This window comes from Festucalex cinctus, chromosome 6 (assembly GCF_051991245.1).
Source record: "Festucalex cinctus isolate MCC-2025b chromosome 6, RoL_Fcin_1.0, whole genome shotgun sequence".
NCBI lineage: Eukaryota > Metazoa > Chordata > Actinopteri > Syngnathiformes > Syngnathidae > Festucalex > Festucalex cinctus.
Genome location: NC_135416.1, coordinates 24,730,867 through 24,754,244, shown reverse-complemented (window position 1 = coordinate 24,754,244; position 23,378 = coordinate 24,730,867). Strand labels below are relative to the sequence as shown.

The 23,378-nt window shown below is 36.4% G+C and overlaps 1 protein-coding gene across 2 annotated transcripts in view; it reads left to right on the top strand.

Moving 5' to 3' along the window:
- Positions 1–23,378, top strand: part of LOC144020859 (potassium voltage-gated channel subfamily KQT member 5-like) — a 169,200-nt gene that overhangs the window by 139,516 nt on the left and 6,306 nt on the right. Inside the window, exons 4-14 of one of the 2 annotated variants that reach the window (XM_077524724.1) lie at positions 1,743–1,918; positions 4,069–4,194; positions 4,465–4,575; positions 6,169–6,264; positions 7,112–7,206; positions 10,372–10,398; positions 17,241–17,464; positions 17,967–18,075; positions 19,387–19,518; positions 21,192–21,299; positions 22,738–22,864. In XM_077524724.1, the coding sequence (XP_077380850.1) occupies positions 1,743–1,918; positions 4,069–4,194; positions 4,465–4,575; positions 6,169–6,264; positions 7,112–7,206; positions 10,372–10,398; positions 17,241–17,464; positions 17,967–18,075; positions 19,387–19,518; positions 21,192–21,299; positions 22,738–22,864 (1,331 nt within the window). The remainder of the gene's footprint in view (positions 1–1,742; positions 1,919–4,068; positions 4,195–4,464; positions 4,576–6,168; positions 6,265–7,111; positions 7,207–10,371; positions 10,399–17,240; positions 17,465–17,966; positions 18,076–19,386; positions 19,519–21,191; positions 21,300–22,737; positions 22,865–23,378) is intronic. The other variant, XM_077524726.1, reaches the window with a different exon arrangement.

Here is a 23,378-nt window from a genome sequence, read left to right as displayed (position 1 = left end):
TGTGCTTAGGTCCTTTCAGCAAGGCATGCTGAAAGCAACCATCGTCCCAATATGAGCACTCTGGAGCATGTTTTCATTCTGGATGTCTCTACAAAATATCCCAAGAGCATGACTGTCGCCGCCATAATGTTGGTCTGGTGACTGGCAATGATGCCAAAGCTAAATAGTCCAGATAATTTTGTCTCTGGTGGTATAAGAATCCTTTAAGTGCCTTCAGGCAAACTCCAGTTTCCTGCATTAGTTGTGGTCAAATGTTTACATACCCGGAAACTTTTTACTTCAGTTTCTGCAAGGATTCACAGTTCTTTCCCTCTTTTTGGTAGTCTTATACTTGACAGGTCTGCTTTCTTTTATTGCTACATTGTTTCTTTATTTCTGACTTATGTAGTAACAAAGTTATTTGGTTCTCAAAAATAAGACTAGCCCAAAATTGTCATTATGGTATGTTTTGTGTAGTATTTTAAGGTTACTCAATTTTGGAATTACACTGTTAAAAGTTTTACCCCGCTTAAACTAAAAAAAATGATGTCTAGATATCACATCTAAAATATTTGACTTCACAGAAACTACATCGAGTGACTTCGTATGACCTAATTATTTCATGTTGATGTAAACAATAATTCTTCACTTAAACCAATCTTAATTTTTTTGCCTTGATTCAAAATATTTTCTTAAAATTTTAGGTACTGAACCAAATTAATTCATTAAGTTTTAACGGAATTAACATATTCAATTTGAGATCCCACATTTTATAATGAACCACCTGCAGCAGCAGGTACTCAGGGACCATTGGGTGATCTAAACTCCAATTCCAACCTGTAATGCTGAGTGTCAAGCAGGAAGGTAAACAGGTTCCATTCTTAAAGTCTTTCGGTATGACCAAGGCAGGGATTGAACCCACAATCTCCCGGTCACAGGGTGGACACTCTACCACTAGTCCACTGCAAAGCAAATGAGCCCAGACAAACACACTTGGTAACAGGCCTACATAATCTAAAGTTGTAATTAATCAATATCATATCAAAGACTGCTTTCTGAAAGCAGTGTTGAAATTCAAACTACCAAATTCTAAACACTCACTCAAAGCCCAACAGCAGCCTTTAATGGCAAGAGATTTTGTCATCTTTGAATGAGGCTGTAACATAAATGTGGAAAAAATGAAGTTCTCTGAGTACTTTTTGCATGCCTACATTGTAAGTCTGGCAAAGGAGTTTGACAAAATCATAATAAATTAATAAAATGTTGATGTCATATGCTGCTGTTGCCCGTGTACACAAGCCGATAATTTCACAGCTTGCTTAGACCAATCAAAGTGAAGAGAATAAGATACAAATAATAGATTTGTACTTTATCATTTATGATGAGGACTAGATATTAGAAGCACTTCTCAGTATGGTTTTATTTCTGTTGAATAGTTGGCTGAGGCAGAAGTAGAGCATGGCGAAATGTTCGCTACATAATGACACTAACACAGCTGCAGCTTTTCACCAATGAGGCATCTAACACTGTTATCAAGATGGAAGAAGCCATGCGTGCCTTATCAAAACATATTATAATAATTTACCACATAAGATGGTTTTGTGGTGGATGTAACATGAATTCACATGACATGCCACATGATATGAACGATTCACCTGAAACTTTCTCTTGCATAGTTTTTTTCTTACCGTAGGTTACACATTGCATGATTGTTTCATAAGAACTAAACATGTCTTTTTTTTTTGTGTGTGCAACTTTTGCAGATATCATAGTGCTCATTGCATCAGTTGCTGTGGTGTCAGCAGGAAGCCAGGGCAACATCTTTGCCACTTCAGTTCTGCGGAGCCTTCGCTTCCTACAGATCCTCCGCATGGTGCGGATGGACCGGAGGGGGGGTACATGGAAGCTGCTGGGTTCTGTGGTTTACGCACACAGCAAGGTCGGTAGCAGGACAACCGCAAACTAACTGGCACATCCACACAGTAAATTCTGTAGAGTACATTTCACTCTATTTACATTAAATTTGACTCCATTTAGTGTGCAGTAGCTAAAATATATCCTGTAGGCAATGCCATACATAGCATTGTTCTGCATTTTCGTCTGCATTTTATTTGGAGGTGTGCTCAAAAAAATCGATATGGCAATATATTGTTGCGGGCCTCATTACAATACACGTATCGATACGCAGGCGACAGAATCGATATTGCTCGTTAACTTTAAATAAGTAGTTAACGATTGCCATGTGTTACATGAAAAAAAATGCTGTTTTTGTTTCCTCAAATATTTCAAATAAGCACATTTTAGAGCTGCAATTTTAATACTTTGATATTTTGACTCATATCGGCTAGTGCCTATTACTAAATTTTCCCGGTGTGTCTGTGAAAACTGCTCCTTGCTCTGCAGTGCGTACACATTTAGACCGGGCATGCCGCTTGGTGGTAAACCAGAAGAGCTGCTAACAAAAAATTTTTTGGCATCCAGCATAATAAACATATCCTTTAGGTAAACATATGACTGTTATTATAAAATGTAAGTAAATTAATGTAAAATATCGGGATACGTATCACCTTGAAGATCAAGTATTGGGATACATATGTATCGCGATACGTATCGTATCGTGACCCCTGTATCATATCGTGAGGTTGGCGGCAATACCCAGCCCTAGTTTTATTATCAATATGACAGCTTTCCACTAAATGCCACAAAACTCATGAGAGAGAAAAAGAAAAAAAAAAGCTGAGTACGCCATCGAACGGACCAATCATGAGCGAGCTACGTCCCGCCATCTACGGTGTTCAAGAACCGGCGATGTGTGCGCTGCACCCGGGCACGTGGCACTTAAAATTCATGGCTTGCGTAGATCATGTGATCTACACCGGTCATTAACGCAAGAAGCATAAATCAGGCTTTAGTCCTTTGTTTTAGACAAACACACACATGAGTGCACACGCATGCACATGCGCATACATGGCCCGTTGCAATCCACATGCAGAAGCCAATGCTGGCCACAGTTTCTTACATATGGAATATTTATTCACTGATATCATACTGTAGTGCCAAGGCGAATGATCTGTTGAATAATTGAATATGATCGATGTGGTCAGTAAAATATATGCACTCACCACAGTCAGCTGTCAAGGCAATATTGGACTTGCAATGCTTGATTTAAACTTGTCTGTGGTAGGATGAAAAATAGCACTTACAGTCACAATAACTGCATGTAAGGTCACAAAATATGTAAACAATGAAATGCGAACCTGTTTTTTTCAAGGCACTGTAATACTGCTAAAATGGAGACATTGAACAAAATCCTCAGAAGTACCATGAATACAGACGAATGAATGCTAAGTCAAACAATTTAAATGGCCAGCAATAACTCTTTGAGGGGTGCTACGCTTGCAAAATAAAATACATGAAAAGATGCAGCCTGGGTAGTATTGATGGTGTTAACTGTGGCATAGATGATGCGAACCACAGCACTTTGCCTTTGTTACCCCCAGATTTTTACAGCCATTGAAACAATTAACTCATTCACTGCCTTTGACAAGTATACTTGTCAATTGTATTTTTTAGAGCGGTGCTAAATGGGGGCGAATCTGAGCATGCTCCACTGGAAATATCAAACTTGGAAACAACTTTACTGATGCCCAACCACCGGTAGATGACATCATTGCCCCATTTTATAGGAAATAAACACAGTTTCAGAGTCCATGGGAGAAATGGCTGTATTTTGGCAAACCTACATTTTTCTGCTGTCAATTATAAAAGAACGGGACGGGACAAAAAGTAGGGAGTCTATTCTGTTATTTGGTAGATTCGGTTTATATATAATTATTGAATGTAATATCACGTGAGTATTGGAAATGTAAAAATTTTCTATAATGACTGGCAGTGAATGAGTTTAAAGATTCCTTTTGAACATGTCTTTTTTTCTGACTATTATGCTTTACTATCATTGTGTTTTTACCCCAAAAGGAGTGTGGTTGTTTAGTTCTTTGACCACTACAGAGAGGTTCAGGAACTTCTGAAATGCTTGGACGTTTGAATTGTAACATTGTGCTCTGAATGCTTGCTGATCTTTGCCCATAGGAACTGGTTACAGCTTGGTACATTGGTTTCTTGGTTCTCATCTTCTCTTCATTCCTTGTCTACCTTGTGGAGAATAAGTTCAACAAGGAATTTGCCACATATGCTGATGCCCTGTGGTGGGGCACGGTGAGTTTGCATATCTATTACCAGAGTTGTATAAGAATGTAATTGAATTTTTAAATGGGTTTTTTTTTGTTTTGTTTTTTGTGGGGGGGGTCTTTTTACTCCTAAAAGGCTATCAATGGTTTCATACTGTAAATAGTATATTAATTTGCTTTTTACCCTACTTGATAATGTATAGTAAGGTTTCTCATCAAGTTGCCAACATGATACTTTAACAATCAAATTGCAGGTTGGTATGTATTTCTTTTATAAATCGGGAACATCTTTTCACAGATCACTCTGACGACCATTGGCTATGGGGACAAGACACCAAAGACATGGACAGGAAGGATGTTGTCTGCAGGGTTCGCACTGTTGGGGATCTCTTTCTTTGCCTTACCTGCAGTAAGTGCAGACTTTTCTGGATATTCTTTTTAATGACTGCTCCTAGAGGTCCTATTTATTTGGCTATAACGTTAATTGAGCTAATGAGCGGCACAATAGCATTTGATGAGCAGGGTCGCCACTGCAGCCATATCATTGACCTGATGGGAAAAAATAACACCTTACATGGTGTGTTATGATGTGAACATCCCTTGATAGATGAGTCAAGATTTACAGTGTACTTGGGCACATATCAGGGTGCGGGCATGGCATCGATTTAATTCTAACAAGCTGATGCCGCTCAAAACTATTGAGGAGAAGTATAAGAATCATCATGCCGTAGATAAGTGCTTCTCAAATAGTGGGGCGGGCCCGCCCAGGGGGGCGCGAGGCTCCATCAAGGGGGGCGCGTTTGACCTCGAGGAAAATGCTTTTTTATGTTTTTATTTTTATTATTATTATTTATTTTTATTTTTATTTTTTTTACTGTCCTAGAATAAAGTGCAATTGCACCTCCACTACATTAGGGGGCAGTGGCGCTCTCATTAATGGCAGAGTGTGCGCAGGGAGCATTCGCTCGGTGGTGTAGAAGTTTTGTTTGCACTGATCATGTGCGCTTTGCACACAGCAAAAAAAAAAAAAAAAAAAATCTGCACAAATTATTTTATATTTTTGTCCTGTAGGTTAAAGTTTTTTTTGTGTTTGTTTTTTTAAATAGTGTGCTCCTGAGTTAATGTTGGTGATCAGTTGAATGCATTATTATTTATTGATTTTATGTAATTTTATTTTTCCGTATCATATGGTTTGACATGGTCAGTCAAAAAATGTTTATAGTTTAATTAAGGATTTAATTTTTGAATTTGAGATGCACTTTAAATCTTTTCTGTTACAGTTAATAAAGCTATTCTTTGTTGTAAGGTCCATATTTCTTTCTTTTTTAATTCTCTTATACGTTAATACGGATAGTTTACGCAGAGGTGTGCTTATAACAATTTTATAGACAAATGATACTATTTATAGTCACGAGGGGGGGAGGGTTAGTTTTATTGGTTAAATTTACAAAGAAAAGTACAAATATTTGTTGGTTCTATGACAGATTTTTATAAATGTTCAATATGTGACTCGCCTGTGACTGCACACATCGAGTCGGTATTCGAGCTCGTGCCAAAAAGGGCCCTTTTCTTGAAATTTTTGGTGCCAAGTCCTAATTTGTTTGGTAGTTGGTGCCTTCTTTGCAAAATTTGTGAAGAAGGCACGCTGCACTGTATTCGATGACTGAGTCCGAGCATACTCTAACACGCAAAATGACTTTTCTTTTGAAATGAACGGCATTTCTTAACCTGAAAAGATAGAAATTACACACAAAAACTTGAAACGTTTCTACACAAGCTGTGAAAATTTGAGGTCATTCCAACAAGAATTGTCAAAATTATTGGCCTGTATATCACCTGCAAGGTGACTGAGGGTTCAGGACAAAAGCGACAAACTCACTTAAAGAGATAAAAACTTGACAGGGCACCTTTAACATAGTCTATGTTTAGTTGAAGTCGTGAAAATTAATAGTGCTTCTAAAATGAAAGCACCGGCTGACAAAATGCCTTCCTTTCACGTTAGGGTATTCTGGGCTCAGGTTTTGCTCTGAAGGTCCAAGAGCAGCACAGACAGAAGCACTTTGAAAAGAGGAGAAACCCTGCGGCCTACCTCATCCAGGTAAATTCAATGTGCATAAGTCACATCTCTATGTGGCCAACATGAATGTTGATGTTATTCCAAACAGTAAACCACTATTACCATTTTCCATCCTCACTTTAACTTCTGTGGACTCTTGCCAATCCTCATTCAAATTGATCAAACATCTCCTAGCATGTCATTTCACTCTCTTTTAATCCAGGAGGTTGTATTTTTTTCCCACATTGTTCGCATCTGGGAAAATATTGTTGTCATTCCTGTCTTGTGTGCCTCACATATTTCCTCCTTTTCTAGCATCCCCAATTTCCATTCCTGTATTGTTTGACGTTGTCACATTGTCTTCTGCATATACTGTGTACAATTCCCCCCTCATTCATCCGACACATGGTCGACTTTTCCCATCCGCTTCTTCTTCATCGTCTTCCACCGTGGCACTCACTGTAGCTTTTCTCTCATTCCGTACTCCTGCCATGTTCCACTCCTCCTTTTCCTAGCATCATTGTGTCATCCTGTCCATTCACATGTTGTACCAGGCTGCGTGGCGTTATTACTCCACAGACAGCACCAGGCCATACCTGGATGCCACATGGCGGCACTATGAGAGCCTCCTGCCCTCCCACAGGCATGTATTCATGCCTGACCTCCGCTCCAAGCCAAGACGTGTGACACCCCTGTGTTAGTGTTTTCACTAATCAGCTTTCTATTTTTGTTTTTATCTTTTCCATCTCCCTCCTTTTCTTCCTCATCTTTGTCTCTCCACTCCTTGTTTTTAATTTCTTTTTTTTCTTTTTTTTTATTTATGGTTCTTCTCTCTTCACTTTTCTCTTCTTCTACCTCTTCTTCTTGGTTTTGTGTATTCTGCATGCAGTGTGTTTGGCGTAGTTATGCAGCTGACGAACACTCGGTTTCCATTGCTACCTGGAAGCCTCACTTGAAGGCGTTGCATACCTGCAGCCCTACAAAGTAGGTACAACTATGGCAACTGCTGCCTGTATTTGGTCAATTGTCTTTTTCTGTATATGGAAAAAAAAAAAAAAGAAGAAGAAGAAATGCCCTTAAAGTTGACCTGTTAATTCTGCACAATTAACAGCTTCCGTTTAAATCCAGTCACTTAATTTACGGAATCAGTACAAAAATTATAGCATTTAGTTCCATAATGTATGCAATTGTGAAGCCAATCCGAATTTCTGGCCTTTAACGTGTGGTCATGAGCTGTTAACGATGCAGAGATCAATTGGCTAGACCTGCATGAGTGTACTAAATTTAGTGCAGTCAGCCATTTTACTTCGCAACTGAGCTGTATCTACACTGTTAAAAAAAATCTATAATATAACAGAATTTTACTTTTTATTTTAGTTTTTTCTGTATTTTAAAAAATCTAATTTAGTTTACATGTCAAATGTAAAATAACATGAAATCACTGCAACTTTAAAAACACACAATATTTCTGTTCTTTTACAAAAAAAAAAAACTCCATTAGAAAAACATTAATTGTTAAAATATGTTCACAAAAGTGTTGTAATTTCACAGATATTTGTCTGTTATTTAATGGAATAAAATATAAAATTCAACTTTAAAACTCCCCCAAAAATGAAAAAATATATATATATATATACATACATATATATATATATATACATACATATATATATATATATATATATATATATATATATATATATATATATATATATATATATATATATATATATATATATATATATATATATATATATATATATATATATATATATATAAATATATATATATATATATATATATATAGAGAGAGAGAGAGAGAGAGAGAGACCGTAAAAATGCCACATTTTACCATCATTTCTTTGTGAATTGACTTTTGAAAATAACTACACTTTCTGTAATGTCCTGTTGATGGTAGCGTTCATTATACAATATTAACATTCATTTTGAAAGGACATATAATGAGATATCACTGTATAACCAAAGAAAAAAAAAAGTAAAAAAAAAAAAAAAAAAAGTTAAAAAAAAAAAAAAAAAAGTATTTTTCCAGCAGCCGGGGCGGCAGAAAAAAAAAATACTGTGAAATAACAGAAAATTACTTTCTCACTAAAAAAAAAAAAAAAAAAAAAGCTGTAATTTTCCAGCAGCTGGGATGCCAGAAAAATACGGTGAAATAACAGAAAATTACTTTCCTGTTAAAAAAAAAGAAAAAAAAAAAAAAAAAAGCTGTAATTTTCCAGCAGCTGGGATGCCAGAAAAATACGGTGAAATAACAGAAAATTACTTTTCCTGTTAAAAAAAAAGAAAAAAAAAAAAAAAAAAAGCTGTAATTTTCCAGCCGCTGGGGTGCCAGAAAAATACGGTGAAATAACAGAAAATTACTTTCTCGTTAAAAAAATTAAAATAAATAAAAAAAAAATTATAATTTTTTTTTTTAAACACGGTAATCTTCCGGCAGCTGTGGCGCCAGAAAGATGCTGTGAAATAACAGAAAATTACTTTCTCGTAAAAAAAATAATAATAATAATAAAATAAAATAAAATAAAATAAAAAAATTTAAAAATGGTAAATTTCCGTAATTAAAGTACAGTTTTAACTGTAATTTTAACATAATTGTATGTAAAATAACAGTACAATGAACGCTTGAGAGGGTGAATAATAGGCAAAGCAAACAATTGGACTTTTTTTTTTTTCCTTTCATTTTTTTCCCTTTATTTCTCACAAGTTGACACAGCCACATAAGACACACAAAAACCCCATATATACAATTGGACTTACGGATGCTACCTCTGCTGAAGCATCAAGATTACCAAGTATACATTTCATGAGATATAAAATTATAAATACCTGTGGCCAGTGGTAGAGTGGCTATTTTGTGTCCCTGAGGTTGTGGGTTGGATCCCCTTGGTGAACATGCTGAAGTATCCTTGAGCAAAATACTGAACTCCTAATCCTGTGTCATCAGAAGGTGAATGACTAGTCAAAATGTAAAGAAGTTTGAGAGCCTCGTAAGGGGGAGGGAAATGTGATACAAATGCTATACAAATGGATTAGCCTATCAGTAAAACTGTTGCAATTTTGAACCCAATATCTAGTTTTTCAACAATTATTGGCTATGTTTTGAAGGATTAATCATATTTTGTCATATTACATATAATCTTGTTAAAATTACAGTTAAAGACTGTACTTTAATTATGGAAAACTGTGTTTTACAAGAAAGTAATTTTCTGTTATTTCACAGTATTTTCTGGCGCTTCAGCCGTTGGAAAATGTTGTTTTGTTTTTTTTTGTTTTTTTACAGTGTACCCGGTACATTTATAGCTCTAACTATGTATCTTACATTACATATACACTGACATACTTTATACCATACATCATTTTTCAATTGTTGTTGAAGTAATACTTTATGCAGATGTTAATTTTATATCCATTATGGAACATCAATGCCATAATGATGGAGCCTGATAGCAAGAAGCCACCTCACTTGCAAAACAGTACGAAATATAAGCACTTATAATACACAAGTGATTTGATGAAAGGTTTTGTTACCGAGTGACGCTTGCTCTCTTTTTGCAAGAATGATGTTTGTAGCATGCTTGACATTTGAATTTGGTATTTATTTAGATGATAATTAAGTCTGTAAGTTCAAGAAGGGGTGATTAGGTTTCAAAGGTTCGCACAGTTATAGTTTATGTATGTACCATGCTTAACAAGTTTAATAAACAACCACCCATTAAGTTTCTGTTTCTGTAATGGTTAATTCCACAGTATGTGGAATCTCTTTCATTTAATATTGTTAAATACCAGAACATGCATACTATGTTCTACACATACATACATACATACATACATAGTTTTATAAAGTTTACTCTGACAACATAGTATTGATATGTATGTATGTATGATGCAGTGCTAAACGTACAAACCTTGATTTGTAATGTTTTAATGATGTTCATATACTTACAAATAAAAGATGAATACATTAGATTTTATACTAAATAGGGTCAAACGTGAATTGCATGAATTGCAATATTCAGTCATGTGAGTGCAACTGATGTGAACAAAGAACTTTTGAACTAATTAATATTCATCACGATGCTCACAGTTATCTAATACATTTTCTGTCTTTTTCTCAACTGTCAACTCCAGAAAAGAACAAGGAGAACCAACTACAAGGTTTGTGATGAAAAAAAAAAACCCCATTCTTTTGCCATTTTACAGGGAAGAATTAGCATCTTGCAGAAAAAGGGAAAACATGGCTTAGGTGTACTTATTACTGTAGCTTTCTGGTTCCAAAGTAAATGTTGTTCAAGTCAACAGCGATTCAAGATGCAAAGTCATCATTTTAGCCCTGGCAGAAATGACTTATCTACAAATGTCACATTGTTTACATTGGCGAGCCACTACAAAGGTTTCTCCTGATTAGCCATTTTGGAAAGCCTCCCAATCATGTCTACTTTGATTGTGCATCTTTGGCTGAGATGAAATTAAAACTCAAGGCAGTAGACATTTAATAAAATTGAGCTGCTACTTGAAAACAATGCCAGTAATACCCACTAAGAATCGTGTCTTTGCACCCCATTTTCCAAATTCTACATTGCTTTGTGATGTTACATGACCATAATAATGCTCAGGCCAAGAGTAATTCATTTTTATTTCGATTTACATTTTGGTAAAAAGGGCAACAACAGATAGCGCTGCATGTTTTGTCACACGTACAGTTGTGATGAACCATAACTGACTTATGCCAAGCAAATAATTACAAACAAACTTAAATTGATAATTGTGATTGTCATCACAATATTTCGGTTGTCAGCGTAACAGAAATACAAATTTTATCCGTCCTGCACAAGCGTCACTGTGTAATATTTTGACCAAAGCCTTATGTTTATATGCGCTCAGATGATAAACATCAGTTTTAATAATGCAGTGGGTTGCGTCAATACCTTTAAAAACAAAATCATGAAACTGCATCAGTAAAACTAAAAAAGCTAGACTTAACCGAAATGTCAAACTCATTGCAGTGCTGTTGTGTTTGTTGTTTCTGAGCTTTGTGTACCTTTTTGAAAAGTTTTGTCCATGCCATTGCACTGTAAAAGAACAAACAAACAAAAACTAAAACAATACAATTTGACCCTGAAGTAGTGAGAGCCATGTAAAGTAATTATTTTTACTGCACTGTATTTGCAGTAGGGATGTAATGATGTGCAAACATCACGATACGATTTTATCATGATATGAAGGTCATGATACAATAATTATCACAATATTGTGGGGGGGTGTTGGCGATATTTTAAAAAAAGAGCACAATATTGTAAAAAAAAAAAAAAAGAGCTCATACTAAAAAAAAGCACAATATCATGCTTTTGTACAAAACAGCAATGCATATAAACCACCTACAATCTCTAATAACAATATTGAGGCATTTACTTGCTAATGCAAGCACACATTGATCGCTTCACAAGCAATTATTTTCCCTTTCATCTGTCAATTAGCATAGATTTTAAACATATAAGGCCAAAAAATCCCTAATGAAAATTAAATTGCACTAATAAACTAGCCACTAGAGGGTGCTAGAACTGCACAAATGGAAATCAACCTGACTTTTTTTTTTTTTTAACAGATGTGTTCCTTTTAAATATTGTGAACATGACGACGACGATATTGTGGCAGTTTTAATATCTCGATATCACGATATTGCCCTTATCGTTACATCCCTAATTTGCAGTAGTTTTTTTTTTTTTTTTTTTTTTTTTTTTTTTACCAGCCACTGCAACCTGAAGAATCACGCATTATTACTCTCAGCAAATGGCTACAGCACACAATAAATAAGTCAAAGCATTTCAAATGGCAATAAAATGGCGGAATTAAAAACGCTTCAATTTTTGTTTGATGCGGACCACATACCATACACATAGTCCGAGAAATAAAATAAGTCAGTCTAAAAATATGAATTCAGCGTCCACAACAATTTCTTTGTTTTTTTCGCTGCTGCAGATCAGAGACGAGCTAATACAACAAAGTTAAGATGACAGCGTGCATACGGTTGCCGTCCTGAGTACTGTCCTTAAGCGACTCTCAGATTTGCTGGCTGCAAACTGATGAGTCAATCACTTGTTGCTATTTGCCATCCCGAATGAGGGGCATCATCATGAAGTGTATGAGTCACCAAACTGTCGCGTTTTCCAAAAGTGGCTGTGTTTTTTATCTTGTCTAAGCTCAATAGTCTATTTTTCCTGCTACTTCAAAATGTCAGACGTCCACTAACTGTGTTGTTTTAAACTTCATCACCGTTTGTCATAACATCCTTAAATGAAAGTGCTTGCGGTTTTGTTTCTACAGTGGATCAAATAAAATATAGAAGAAAAAAGTTCAAAAAATGGCCAAAATATAAAAGTGAATGGCGTTGACAGTTGAAGTGTCTTAAAGCAACTCCATACTTCTCTCTCTGCACCAAATAACACACACTTACTGTATGTCTGTCTACCCGTGATTTTTATTTTATCCTCTGCTCTTAAATGCATAGTAATAAACAGAAGCTTCTGAGGAGGTGTACCACTTGGAAACATAGGTATACCGCTGCTCTGACCATGACCTGTTTATGGGAATGCTGACTATACTGTGTTCCAAATTAGTAAACATTTGCTGTTTTTGTTACTTTTTCATAAATACTTATGGCAACAATTATATTAGCCTTATAATGGAAATTTTACATTTTAAAAAAAGGTTTACAACAATTGCTAAATTACTCCAATTCCAGTGTGACCGGATGACGATGATGATGATGACGATTACAAACATCTCATATACTGCTTTTCCTCATTCGGGTCGCAGGTGTGCTGGAGCCTATTCCAGCTGAACTGGTCGCCAGCCAATTACAGGGCACAAATAGGCAAAAAAGGCAAACACAATTTAGAGTATTCAATTATCCAGCTATCCATTCTCTATATGCAAGTAATAATAATAATAATAATAATAATAATAATAATAATAATAAGGGCAGCACAGTGGCTAACTGGTTAGCACATCCACCGCCTGTACCGTACTCGGGTTCGAGTCCAGGCTCCGGCCTTCCTAGGTGGAGTTTGCATGTTGTCCGCGTGCCAGCTGGGATAGGCTCCAGTACCCCCCATGACCCTTGTGAGGAGCGATTCAGAAAATGGATGGGTGGATGGGTAATAATAATAATAATAATAATAATAATAATAACAAAAATAATAATAATAATAATAATAATTCTATTATAAATGTAATTGATGTACTTAATGAACAGTTGAAAAAAATTGAACAGTTGAAAAAATAGGTAGAAGAATTTAAAAAAAACTTACATAGAGCCCACGATAAAAACCTAAACAAATGCCAATTTGAGCGATGTGATCTTTTTCCTTATCTACAGCTATCAAATATTAACATTAACCCTTTCTTTTGTTAAAATTATTTTACTTCCATGGATAGTTTGTGCTTGTATCTCATTTGAGGGTGCAAATAACCTTAAAGGTCTTCTTTGCGCCACGGGTTTTTAATAGAGTTCAAGTCTGGGAAAGATGGTTGCCGCAAGATTCACATTTCTTTTTTTTCTTTTTTTTTTATAGCCATAGTAGAGTATTATTCAGTAGTTTATTTTGGAGTATTGGATAAATTGTTGCATGAGAATTGCATAAGTAATATTTTTATGTGAAAGAAACACTTCTGTTTGTGTTCTATGGCAGGAAATAGTCCATTGAAACTCTAGTTATGTTGCAGAAATCATTTTATTTTGATACATGGGGCTAATCTTTCGCTCTACTAACCCCTTGCTGACACTGAATCCTTTTTGGGACAAGGTGGCTGTCCACAACCCATTCAGAACCTCATCCATCTGGACAATTCTTAGTATCACAGCATTTATCAATAAAATAAACTGCAAAATTCCATCAGAGCCGCGGGCTTCAAATAGCTGCTGTTTGCTCATTGGTGGTTTGATTCTCAGTGTAGCTGTCTGATGGAAACTTTCCTAAATACATCATTTATCGGAACGAATCAGCTTACGCGCTCAATCGCACACCAATCATTTAATAGTATGAGGATTTTATTTAAAATGATGATCATTTGTATTCTTTTTGCAAGGGATAATTCTGCTCTTGAAAGATCCTTCTGTTTACCCATTATGAAAATAATAATAATAATGCCCTTCAATAAATTTATTTCAATTAGGCTAATCTGGGAAACAAATTGTTATTGTTGATATGTGACCTGAATAGCAATGAGAAATGTGCATTAAAATTTGGAAGTTGAACCCAAAACTCAAATGTTGAACTTAGATCCAACATACTGTACATAATAATTTGGAACACAGTGTAAACATTGGTGCATGGGTATATATGTAGGGCCGTACAGCGTCACCCTCTGGGCATTATCATGTCTTTAGTCTAGACACTAATATGCAGCTTGTCTGATCTGAATGCTTGAGAAATGTGCTAATTTTGCTTGACTTTGTCTGCTTTATATATTCATATTTGCCAGATTGAATTCTTAAAAGCAAACACAAAAAATATATTGTACAATGGAATAGTGTTTTATACACAAGGAAATAATGTTTTCCCTCCAACTGATTGCCTCACATGGCAATCTACTTCTCATATCATGAAATTAACAGCAATAATTATTTCTGATCCTAGTCCAGTTCATTGTTTCTTCAGTCAGCTATTGTAGCGTCCTGTAGCTACTGTGTAACAAAAGACTAGCACAAGTTCTGTTTGCTGAGAATGACAGGGGCCAGATGCCAGTTATTTAAATGTGTACTGTATTTTGAAAGTAATAGTTTTTGAAGGAGAGCTTGAACTGGTTGAAAGTAATAAAACAGTTCATTACTGACGATTTTGTCATACTGTATTAGTCTATACTGCAAATATGTAACATGGAAAAATATAAAATCAAGCCTCATTTAAGGACATTACAATAACACCTTCCTTTTGTTGTTTCCCAGAATGAGACATGCTTGTTGCTTGTGAACTTACAGTATGTTGCATGCACTTTTTAACTTAGGAAGCCGCACATGTGACTTACACATCTCAAGGGATATTAAAATACGTGGCTACACTTTATTGAACACAGTCTTATTGAACACCTCATCCATCCTCGGTTAAGGCACACTAGGGTCCCCATATTTGTAGACAGGTGCACGTCTGCTCGGTTTAAAAACTGCCAAATTTTGATTGCCAAACTGGGACAAGTCAAATTTATTGTGTTTAATAATTTGGCAGACTGCTACACCATGTTGGGCGTTCCGAGTGTTTTCTATTACACGCCAACGGTGCACCGGACAATTCGGTGACACAAAGTAGACTAGACAGTACCAGGGATGGGAAAACTCGATCCTGGGGGGCCAGAGTCCTGCAGCTTTTGGATGTTTCCCTTCTCCAACACAGCTGATATATGATCAGCTCATCAGCAAGATCTGCATAAGCCTGAAATTAATCCTGCTGATTGAAATCAGCTTGTGTTGGAAGACGGAAACCTCCAAAACCTGCAGGAGTCCGGCTCTCGGGGACCGAGTTTGCCCACCCTGATAGACCAACGTCTGGCCTTGGGGCCAATTGTGGCCCATGTTCAAATTTTCAGAAAAGTGGCAATTGGCATATATTTTTTTCACTGAAATATGAAACAATTGAGGCTGTTTTCAAGGAATGCAAGAGAGAGACACTATCAAGAGACACAACCAGCTCAACCATGCAAACTTCAACAAGATGACTGGGAAGGAACATTGTGAAAAATCTAAGCAACTGGGAGCTGAATAATCGGCCCCACAACACCTAATCAAATCTGGTTTACACCAACCTAAAATACAATTTGGATACCTTTAAAGGACAATAAATAGCAACAATATCAGTTATAAGCAGTTTTCTTTACCGTATTGTCTGGACTATAAGTCACAAATTGGCAGTTCCTGTGACTTGTACTCCGGAGTTGACACGACGAGAGGAGGGAGGACTCAGACGCAGATATAAAGTTGGCCAACAAGGCTGCAGTTTTAATGACCGGAAACTCAAAACGCCTCTTAAAGAGGGAAAAAAGGCTGAACAAAAAAAAGCTCCAAACTGGAGAGACAAAAGGGGCACTCAAAAACGGGGACAACAGAAAGCGCTCCACTAGGGAGGAAAACAAGGGGCAAACTAAGGGCGCAAGACAAGGCAAGGCAAGGCATAAAACAAGGTGAGGTGAGAGGGTGGTTAATGACTTCAAAATAAAACGGAAACATGACTATGAAAATAAAAGCATGGCCCGCCATCAGCGTGGCGGCGTGACAGGAGTGACTTGTACATAAAAAAAAATATGACGGTGGTATATAATTTCACAGACACCCACAAGAGGTAACTCTAGACTTAAGCACCAATATCTCCTTAACAATTAAATATTTAAACGGTAATTGTTAGCTTACAAAGACAACTATGAACAACTCAACACATATGCCCCCAAAAGAAAATCATATTCTGCAGACTACAAGCTGCAAAGTAGTAATCTTGATTGTGTTAGCATATCTTACATCTATTCAGCCTGTTCTCTATTCTTTAATAATGTTATAACTTGCCTTCCAAGATGACATAATACCTGTTTTTGGTCAAGTAGTTTGTAAAATAAATTACCTGCAAAAACTGTGATTTATACTCCAGTGCTAATTATATTATCATTGTTTTTTTTCTACCTAATTATGCATGTTTGGACTTGTGCGACTTATAGTTCGAAAAATACAGTCAATATTTTAAAATATGAAAACATATTATAAAGCCCGTATGTCAATGAGCGACGTGGGCTTACAAGGGTGCGCGCATGTAGCAAGTGTTGATTTTTCGGCAGGCTTTGTTCAGTGTTGCAAAACGTTGCAAAGACAGGCATCGCAGACTCTCAAACCCTCTTTATACGTAAACTGTTTTTCTTGATGCAGAGAAATTTTGAACATGCTGAAAAATTGATTAAAACAATGTCAGTGTTCGTATTTTTCTCCTCACATTTGTTTCACCATTTTACCTTTTCATTGACAGCCAGAAACTGAGCTTCAAGGAGCGGGTGAGGATGGCCAGCCCGAGAGGTCAGAGCATCAAGAGCAGGCAGACGTCATCAGTGAATGACCGTCGTTCTCCGGTGGTGGAGGCTGCTACGGAGGGCACCAGCCCCGCCAAGGTGCAGAAGAGCTGGAGTTTCAACGACCGTACACGCTTCAGACCCTCACTGCGCCTTAAAAGTCAGTCGCGATCCACCACTGATGGTGAGTGAGGCAGGCTATTAACTCTTTTACTGCCACAGGTTATAAAAAAAAAAAAAAAAATTTGTATGACAAAGGCTTTGATCATTCACGAAAAGAGATACAATGCTTCCATCTGCTGACCATAGTTAAGAGTGTTTTTGATTTCACAACCCATTGACCGGGCAGCATTGCACTTAGACGTTGCACTGAGAATAAATATAAACTAAAAAACGTAGTTGACGTCATTTAACGTTTATGGCTGCATGTGTCGTGATTTTACTGATCGTTATTAAACGTTTTTGACGGTCAAAGAGTTAAAGGGGCTGTCTGCCGGATTCACTCAGGAAAATGCACTTTTTAAATACAGGATGTACACACTAACTTTCTCTCAGTCTACACATCTGTGTTTTTGTAAATCTTTTGTGGTAATTTCGTCCTAAATTATTTTATATTTGTATTTTGTGTTGATAAATCAAATTAACATGTACATGTTAGTCTCTTTTTTGCCTCCTTTCCTAAACAGCGGACTCTAACATGACAGGAGAGGATGGATTTGATGAGAAGGGTTGTCACTGCGAGATCTCAGTGGACGACTTGCTGCCTTCTGTCAAGTCTGCTATTAGAGCAATTAGGTGAGCATAAGTTACAGAGAAAAAGTAGTGTCTTCTTCATTTTTTTTTCTGTTTGCTATTTAATGTTTGTTGCAATCTGGTGCTACAATTAAACAATTCAAGCGCTTTTTCAAAATAAGTTAAATGAACAAACATTCAACATCACAAAGTGGACCAATTCAACAATGTATGGCAACCATTTTGACTTATCTTGGGCCTGAATACTCACTATCGATAATACAAGGTACCTCTTGAATTTTGGACTGTTTTGTTCTAGATGTGAATATTGTAATTGTACCACTCACTGAAGATTAAGGTTTTATTTATCTGAGCTGTATTTTTCTCTTTTTTTTTCTTTTTTTTTTTAGTTATTGTGCTAATTTTTATGCTTTGTATATGTCGTATTGGTGGAATGTATGATGATACTTTTGAATGTTTGTGTTTGTAAAAATAAAATAAATGAACTATCTGAATTTCAATATCACAACAGCAATTGTTAGATTGTTTAAAGTAGGGTCCAACAAAGACCAATCTTGTTAACAGTTACAAATTTCAGTTGCTGAGAAGCAAAGGTTCCAGTTGCCTCTGGAAATAAATAAACAAATAATGTGTGCTTATTGAATTTTGAAAGGTACTAAATGTGTTTGGGTGCACTTTATTGCATCTCAAGCCAGAGGCTAATTTCGTCCTCAAGTGTTAAAAACAAGGCCACAGCTTGATTATGCATTGAAACATCTGCTGTTGCTTCAAACATTACTATTCTACACTGGCTTCATTGTAATCGTTTTAAGTTTTACTGTGGTCTGTTCTTGCCAAATATGTTCTCCTATTTTTCCACTTAGGGACTCTGAGGCTCTTGCCTTTTGCCAAATAGCAATAAATTTGGCCTTGAGGTTTTGCAGGTGCACAAAGAAATGTATTTTAGAAAGATTTTTTTTTTAAGTGGGCCTGGCCAGAAACAGCTCGAAAGTGTCACATGGACTCCCCACCTGTGAGAGGGGCTGTTGGGGTCAGGTGCAATGTGCTAGTGTGTTGAGAAGTTCTGACTGGACACAGTCGGGCTCGCCTCTAGCTTGGGCTCAAGGGTCTTGTGCATGATTGAGGGCAGGAAGGAGCGAGAGATCGACAGATGCATCGTCAGACTTTAATTTGGTCTGTCATGGTGAACAAGGAGCTCAACTGACAAACGGAGCTCTATATTTACCGCTCAATCTACGTTGCTACCCGAACCTATGGTTACAAGCTATGGGTGGGAGAGCCACATGTACGTGTTTATTTTGGCTAAATCAGAGCTCCCCCTTGTGGCTGACAGTGAAACTACTTTTCCCGCAGAATAATGAAGTTCCATGTCGCAAAGAAGAAGTTCAAGGAGACTCTGCGTCCTTATGATGTGAAGGATGTGATTGAGCAGTACTCTGCGGGTCATTTGGACATGTTGTGTCGCATTAAAAGCCTACAAACCAGGTAGGACGTTCAATACATTCCACGTTCAGTCCGTTCTGCATGATTGGACAAATGTTTTGCTCTATTCCATGTACAAGTATTTATTGTACACTTAAAGTCACAGCATTATGACAACTTGCATGCTATAATAATATCCAATGTAAAAACTGTATTCATGCCTATGCGTATGAATAAAACTATTAATGTCCGGGTTTTTCCACACTGACGCTAGTGCAATAAGTGTTTAAACAGCAGAGTTAAGTGTAGTTTGTCAGTTAAATGTTTAGCACTGACACTAGTGCAATTATTTTCTGTCATGCCCCCCTAGTAAGAAGAAACCCCCCCCCCCCCCCCCCACACACACACACACCCAATAAATAGTATCATTTGTCTATACAATTGTTATAAGCACACCTCTGCATAAACTGTATCCGTATTAACGTATAAGAGAATTTAAAAAAAGAAAGAAATATGGACCAACTTACAACAAAGAATAGCTTCATTAACTGTAACAGAAAAGATTTAAAGTGCATCTGAAATTCAAAAATAAAATTAAATCTTTAATTAAACTAAAAACATTTTTTGACCATGTCAAACCATATGACACGGAAAAGTAAAATTACATAAAATCAATAAATAATAATCCATTCAAACTGATCACCAACATTAACTCAGGAGCACAATATTTAAAAAAAAAAAAAAAAAAAAAACTAACCTGCAAAACAAAAATATAAAATAATTTGTGCTGATTTTATTTTTATTTTTTTGCTGTATGCAAAGCGCACATGCTCAGTGCAAACAAAACCCCTACACCACCGAGCGAATAATCCCTGCGCACACTCTGCCAATAATGAGCGCGCCACTGCCCCCTAGTGTAGTGGAGGTGCAATTGCACTTTTTTTCTAGGGCAGTAAAAAAAAAAAAAAAAAAAAAAAAAATTCAAAGCATGTTCCCTGAGGTCAAACGTGCCCCCCTTGATGGAGCCTAGCGCCCCCCTGGGGGGGCCCACCTCACTATTTGAGAAGCACTGCACTAGTGTAATCTCGACACGACTCAGTGTTTACCAGTGTAGATTTTTAACATAATACAGTGTTGGAGTAACACTAGTTAAGGGTGAAAAAAGTAACACTTTGTGTTAGTGTCCGATTGGTCTGGACATATATAACACTTTTCTAGTGTTAGATTTAATCCAAGACTGGTGATTTTGCTGTGTGGAGAACATTATGAGGCAGAGCAGTTGTACACCACTGCAAATTGCATAACAAGCATACAATATTGTTAAATGAATACATCTCTATCTGTGCTAATCAAAAGTTTTGCATTGTTATAGTGGTAAAGGCACAATATTTGAGCTATTGTTTTGGATATCATTATTTGTGCAAGAGGTCAAAGCTGGCAGTTGCGCTAATTAGTTCACATATTCTGGCAGAATCTGTTTTTTGTGTAACATTCAAAACACACGATTGATCAAGCAAAACAGCCATAAATAAAATAATGAGATTGTCCCTGTTCAAGTCATCAGTATTATTTTGTCAACATTGCACGCATTCCGTCGTGGTATGTATCATATGAGCACAAATGCATATACATGTCATCCATCCATGTGTTGTGTGTCTGCGTGCGCATGCTTGCATCTGCATCCGTACTTCATGCACGTGTGTTTGTGTATGTGTGTTCATTTTGCTTCCTCACAGGCTGGACATGATTGTAGGCCCACAGCCCCTGAGCAGCCGTGTCAAGACTTTTTCCTCCCCCTCCCTGCCTCTCTATTACAGCCAGGGCAGAAAGAACTCCACCCAAGGGTCAGAGTGCCCATACACGTCAAATGGGTTCAGTTCATTTTGATTCTGTTCATTCACGACAGCGCATGCGCACACACAATAATCATTTACTACATAATCTGAATTGACTGAATTGGTTAAGATGAAAGTGATTTGAATCCAGCCTTGGAAATCACATCCTATTCTGCATTGCACTTTGCTTCCATCTACTGTTCAGGGGATGGAATTGCCATTTTATAATGTGCTTTGCTTTTTGTCATATGCTTTTGTTTTGTATGTTTCCTTTTTGTATATTTTGTTCTTCATACATTAGAAACATATGACGCCAACTGTTCAAATTGTCAGATACCCCAAATTGGTATAAATTGGCTTGCCGATTTCTAACAAAATTAGAGTAGCCTATTTATATATGAAATAAATGACCCATTTTCTAATTTCTATTGGAATACATGACAATTACAGGACTGTCTCAGAAAATTAGAATATTGTGATAAAGTCCTTTATTTTCTGTAATGCAATTAAAAAAACAAAAATGTCATACATTCTAGATTCACTTGGAAACACTTGCAGGTGTTTCGAGTTAGACGATTCAAGTAATCAGTTGAATAGCCTACTAGTATACTTTTGATGATATTGTAATATTTTGAGATAGGATATTTGAGTTTTGTTTAAGCTGTAAGCCATAATCAGCAATATTAAAAGAATAAAAGTCTTGTAATATTTCAGTTGATTTGTAATGAATCCAGAATGTATGACATTTTTGTTTGTTTTTTTAATTGCATTACAGAAAATAAAGGACTTTATCACAATATTCTAATTTTCAGAGACAGTCCTGTACTAGAATTGCTTCACAACTTTTTCAAAGTTATTTTTCTTTTAACAGTCACACAATTATTTTGCAAATGAGTATGTATGTACGTCAAATAAATGATTTGTCACTAGCTATCTAGTTCTACAATTAGTTGTACTATTGAACAACATGTGACATCAAAAATGTATGGATTTTCCAGTGATTTTGAATAAAGCAAGTTCCTTGATGACAAGACGTAATTCACCAAATTTTGGAGAAAAAAAAAACTATTTTGATTTTTAAGTAATACAATGAGTGAAGGAGCTTTTCGGGAAAAAAATACAAACTGATCTTTTTTTTTGTCTCCAAAACAAGGTCAAATTGCATTGAAATCTTGACAACTTTCACGAACTTGAATTCAGCTAAATGTCTTCACATGCTTATGAGGACAAATCAACAACAGAGGCCAGCACAGTGCCAAGCAGAAACATCAATAGTCGGAAATGTACATACATCACGGGAATAAAAGTTGCACTGTAAAGTCTGCAGAATAATTGCTCTGTGCTCAACTCGAGATTTCACACTGACTCAGTAAATTTGCAAGCGAATTGAGGCTGTCAAAATAATGTGTTATACTGTTATGGTGTGTCTTTGTGATATGATATTTAGGGTGGACCAAATCCTCGGAAAAGGACAGATTCCCCTGGACAAGAAGATTCGTGATAAGTTATTGTCTGATGGAGATTTGCTGGAGGACATGAGCATGCTGGGCCGTGTTTGTAAAGTAGAGCGCCAGGTACTTGTTTTATTTCTTTTTGTGACTCTTTTCTTGAGAGTATAGTAATGGTAAATAATGTGTCAGGCAAGTTAGAGACATCCATATACTCAAATGTTCATATATCTTCAATTTATTGATGGAAAAAAAGCACAATAAAGTTGGCTTAGAAATTGAAACATCTTTTGAACACTTGATAAATTGTGCAATAGTACATTCTAACTGACCAGAGTTGACAAAAAAAATAAAAATAAAAATCAGTGGCCCACTAGCATCAGGATGGAATATCGCTACTCAGAACTAAAATACCGATACATTATTGTCTTTATTATCGGTACCTATCTAGTAGGGGTGGGAATCTTTCACTGTCTCCCGATTCGAATCGATTCCGATTTTTGGGTCTGCGATTTGTCATTTTATAGATGAGCAAATAATTGTCATGATCTACTCCAGTCTGATTTACTGATGCTAATTAGCGCGCTACTCGCGGCACTTTTATCCCTCAAAAGAATGGCTATTCATACAAAGCGCTTCA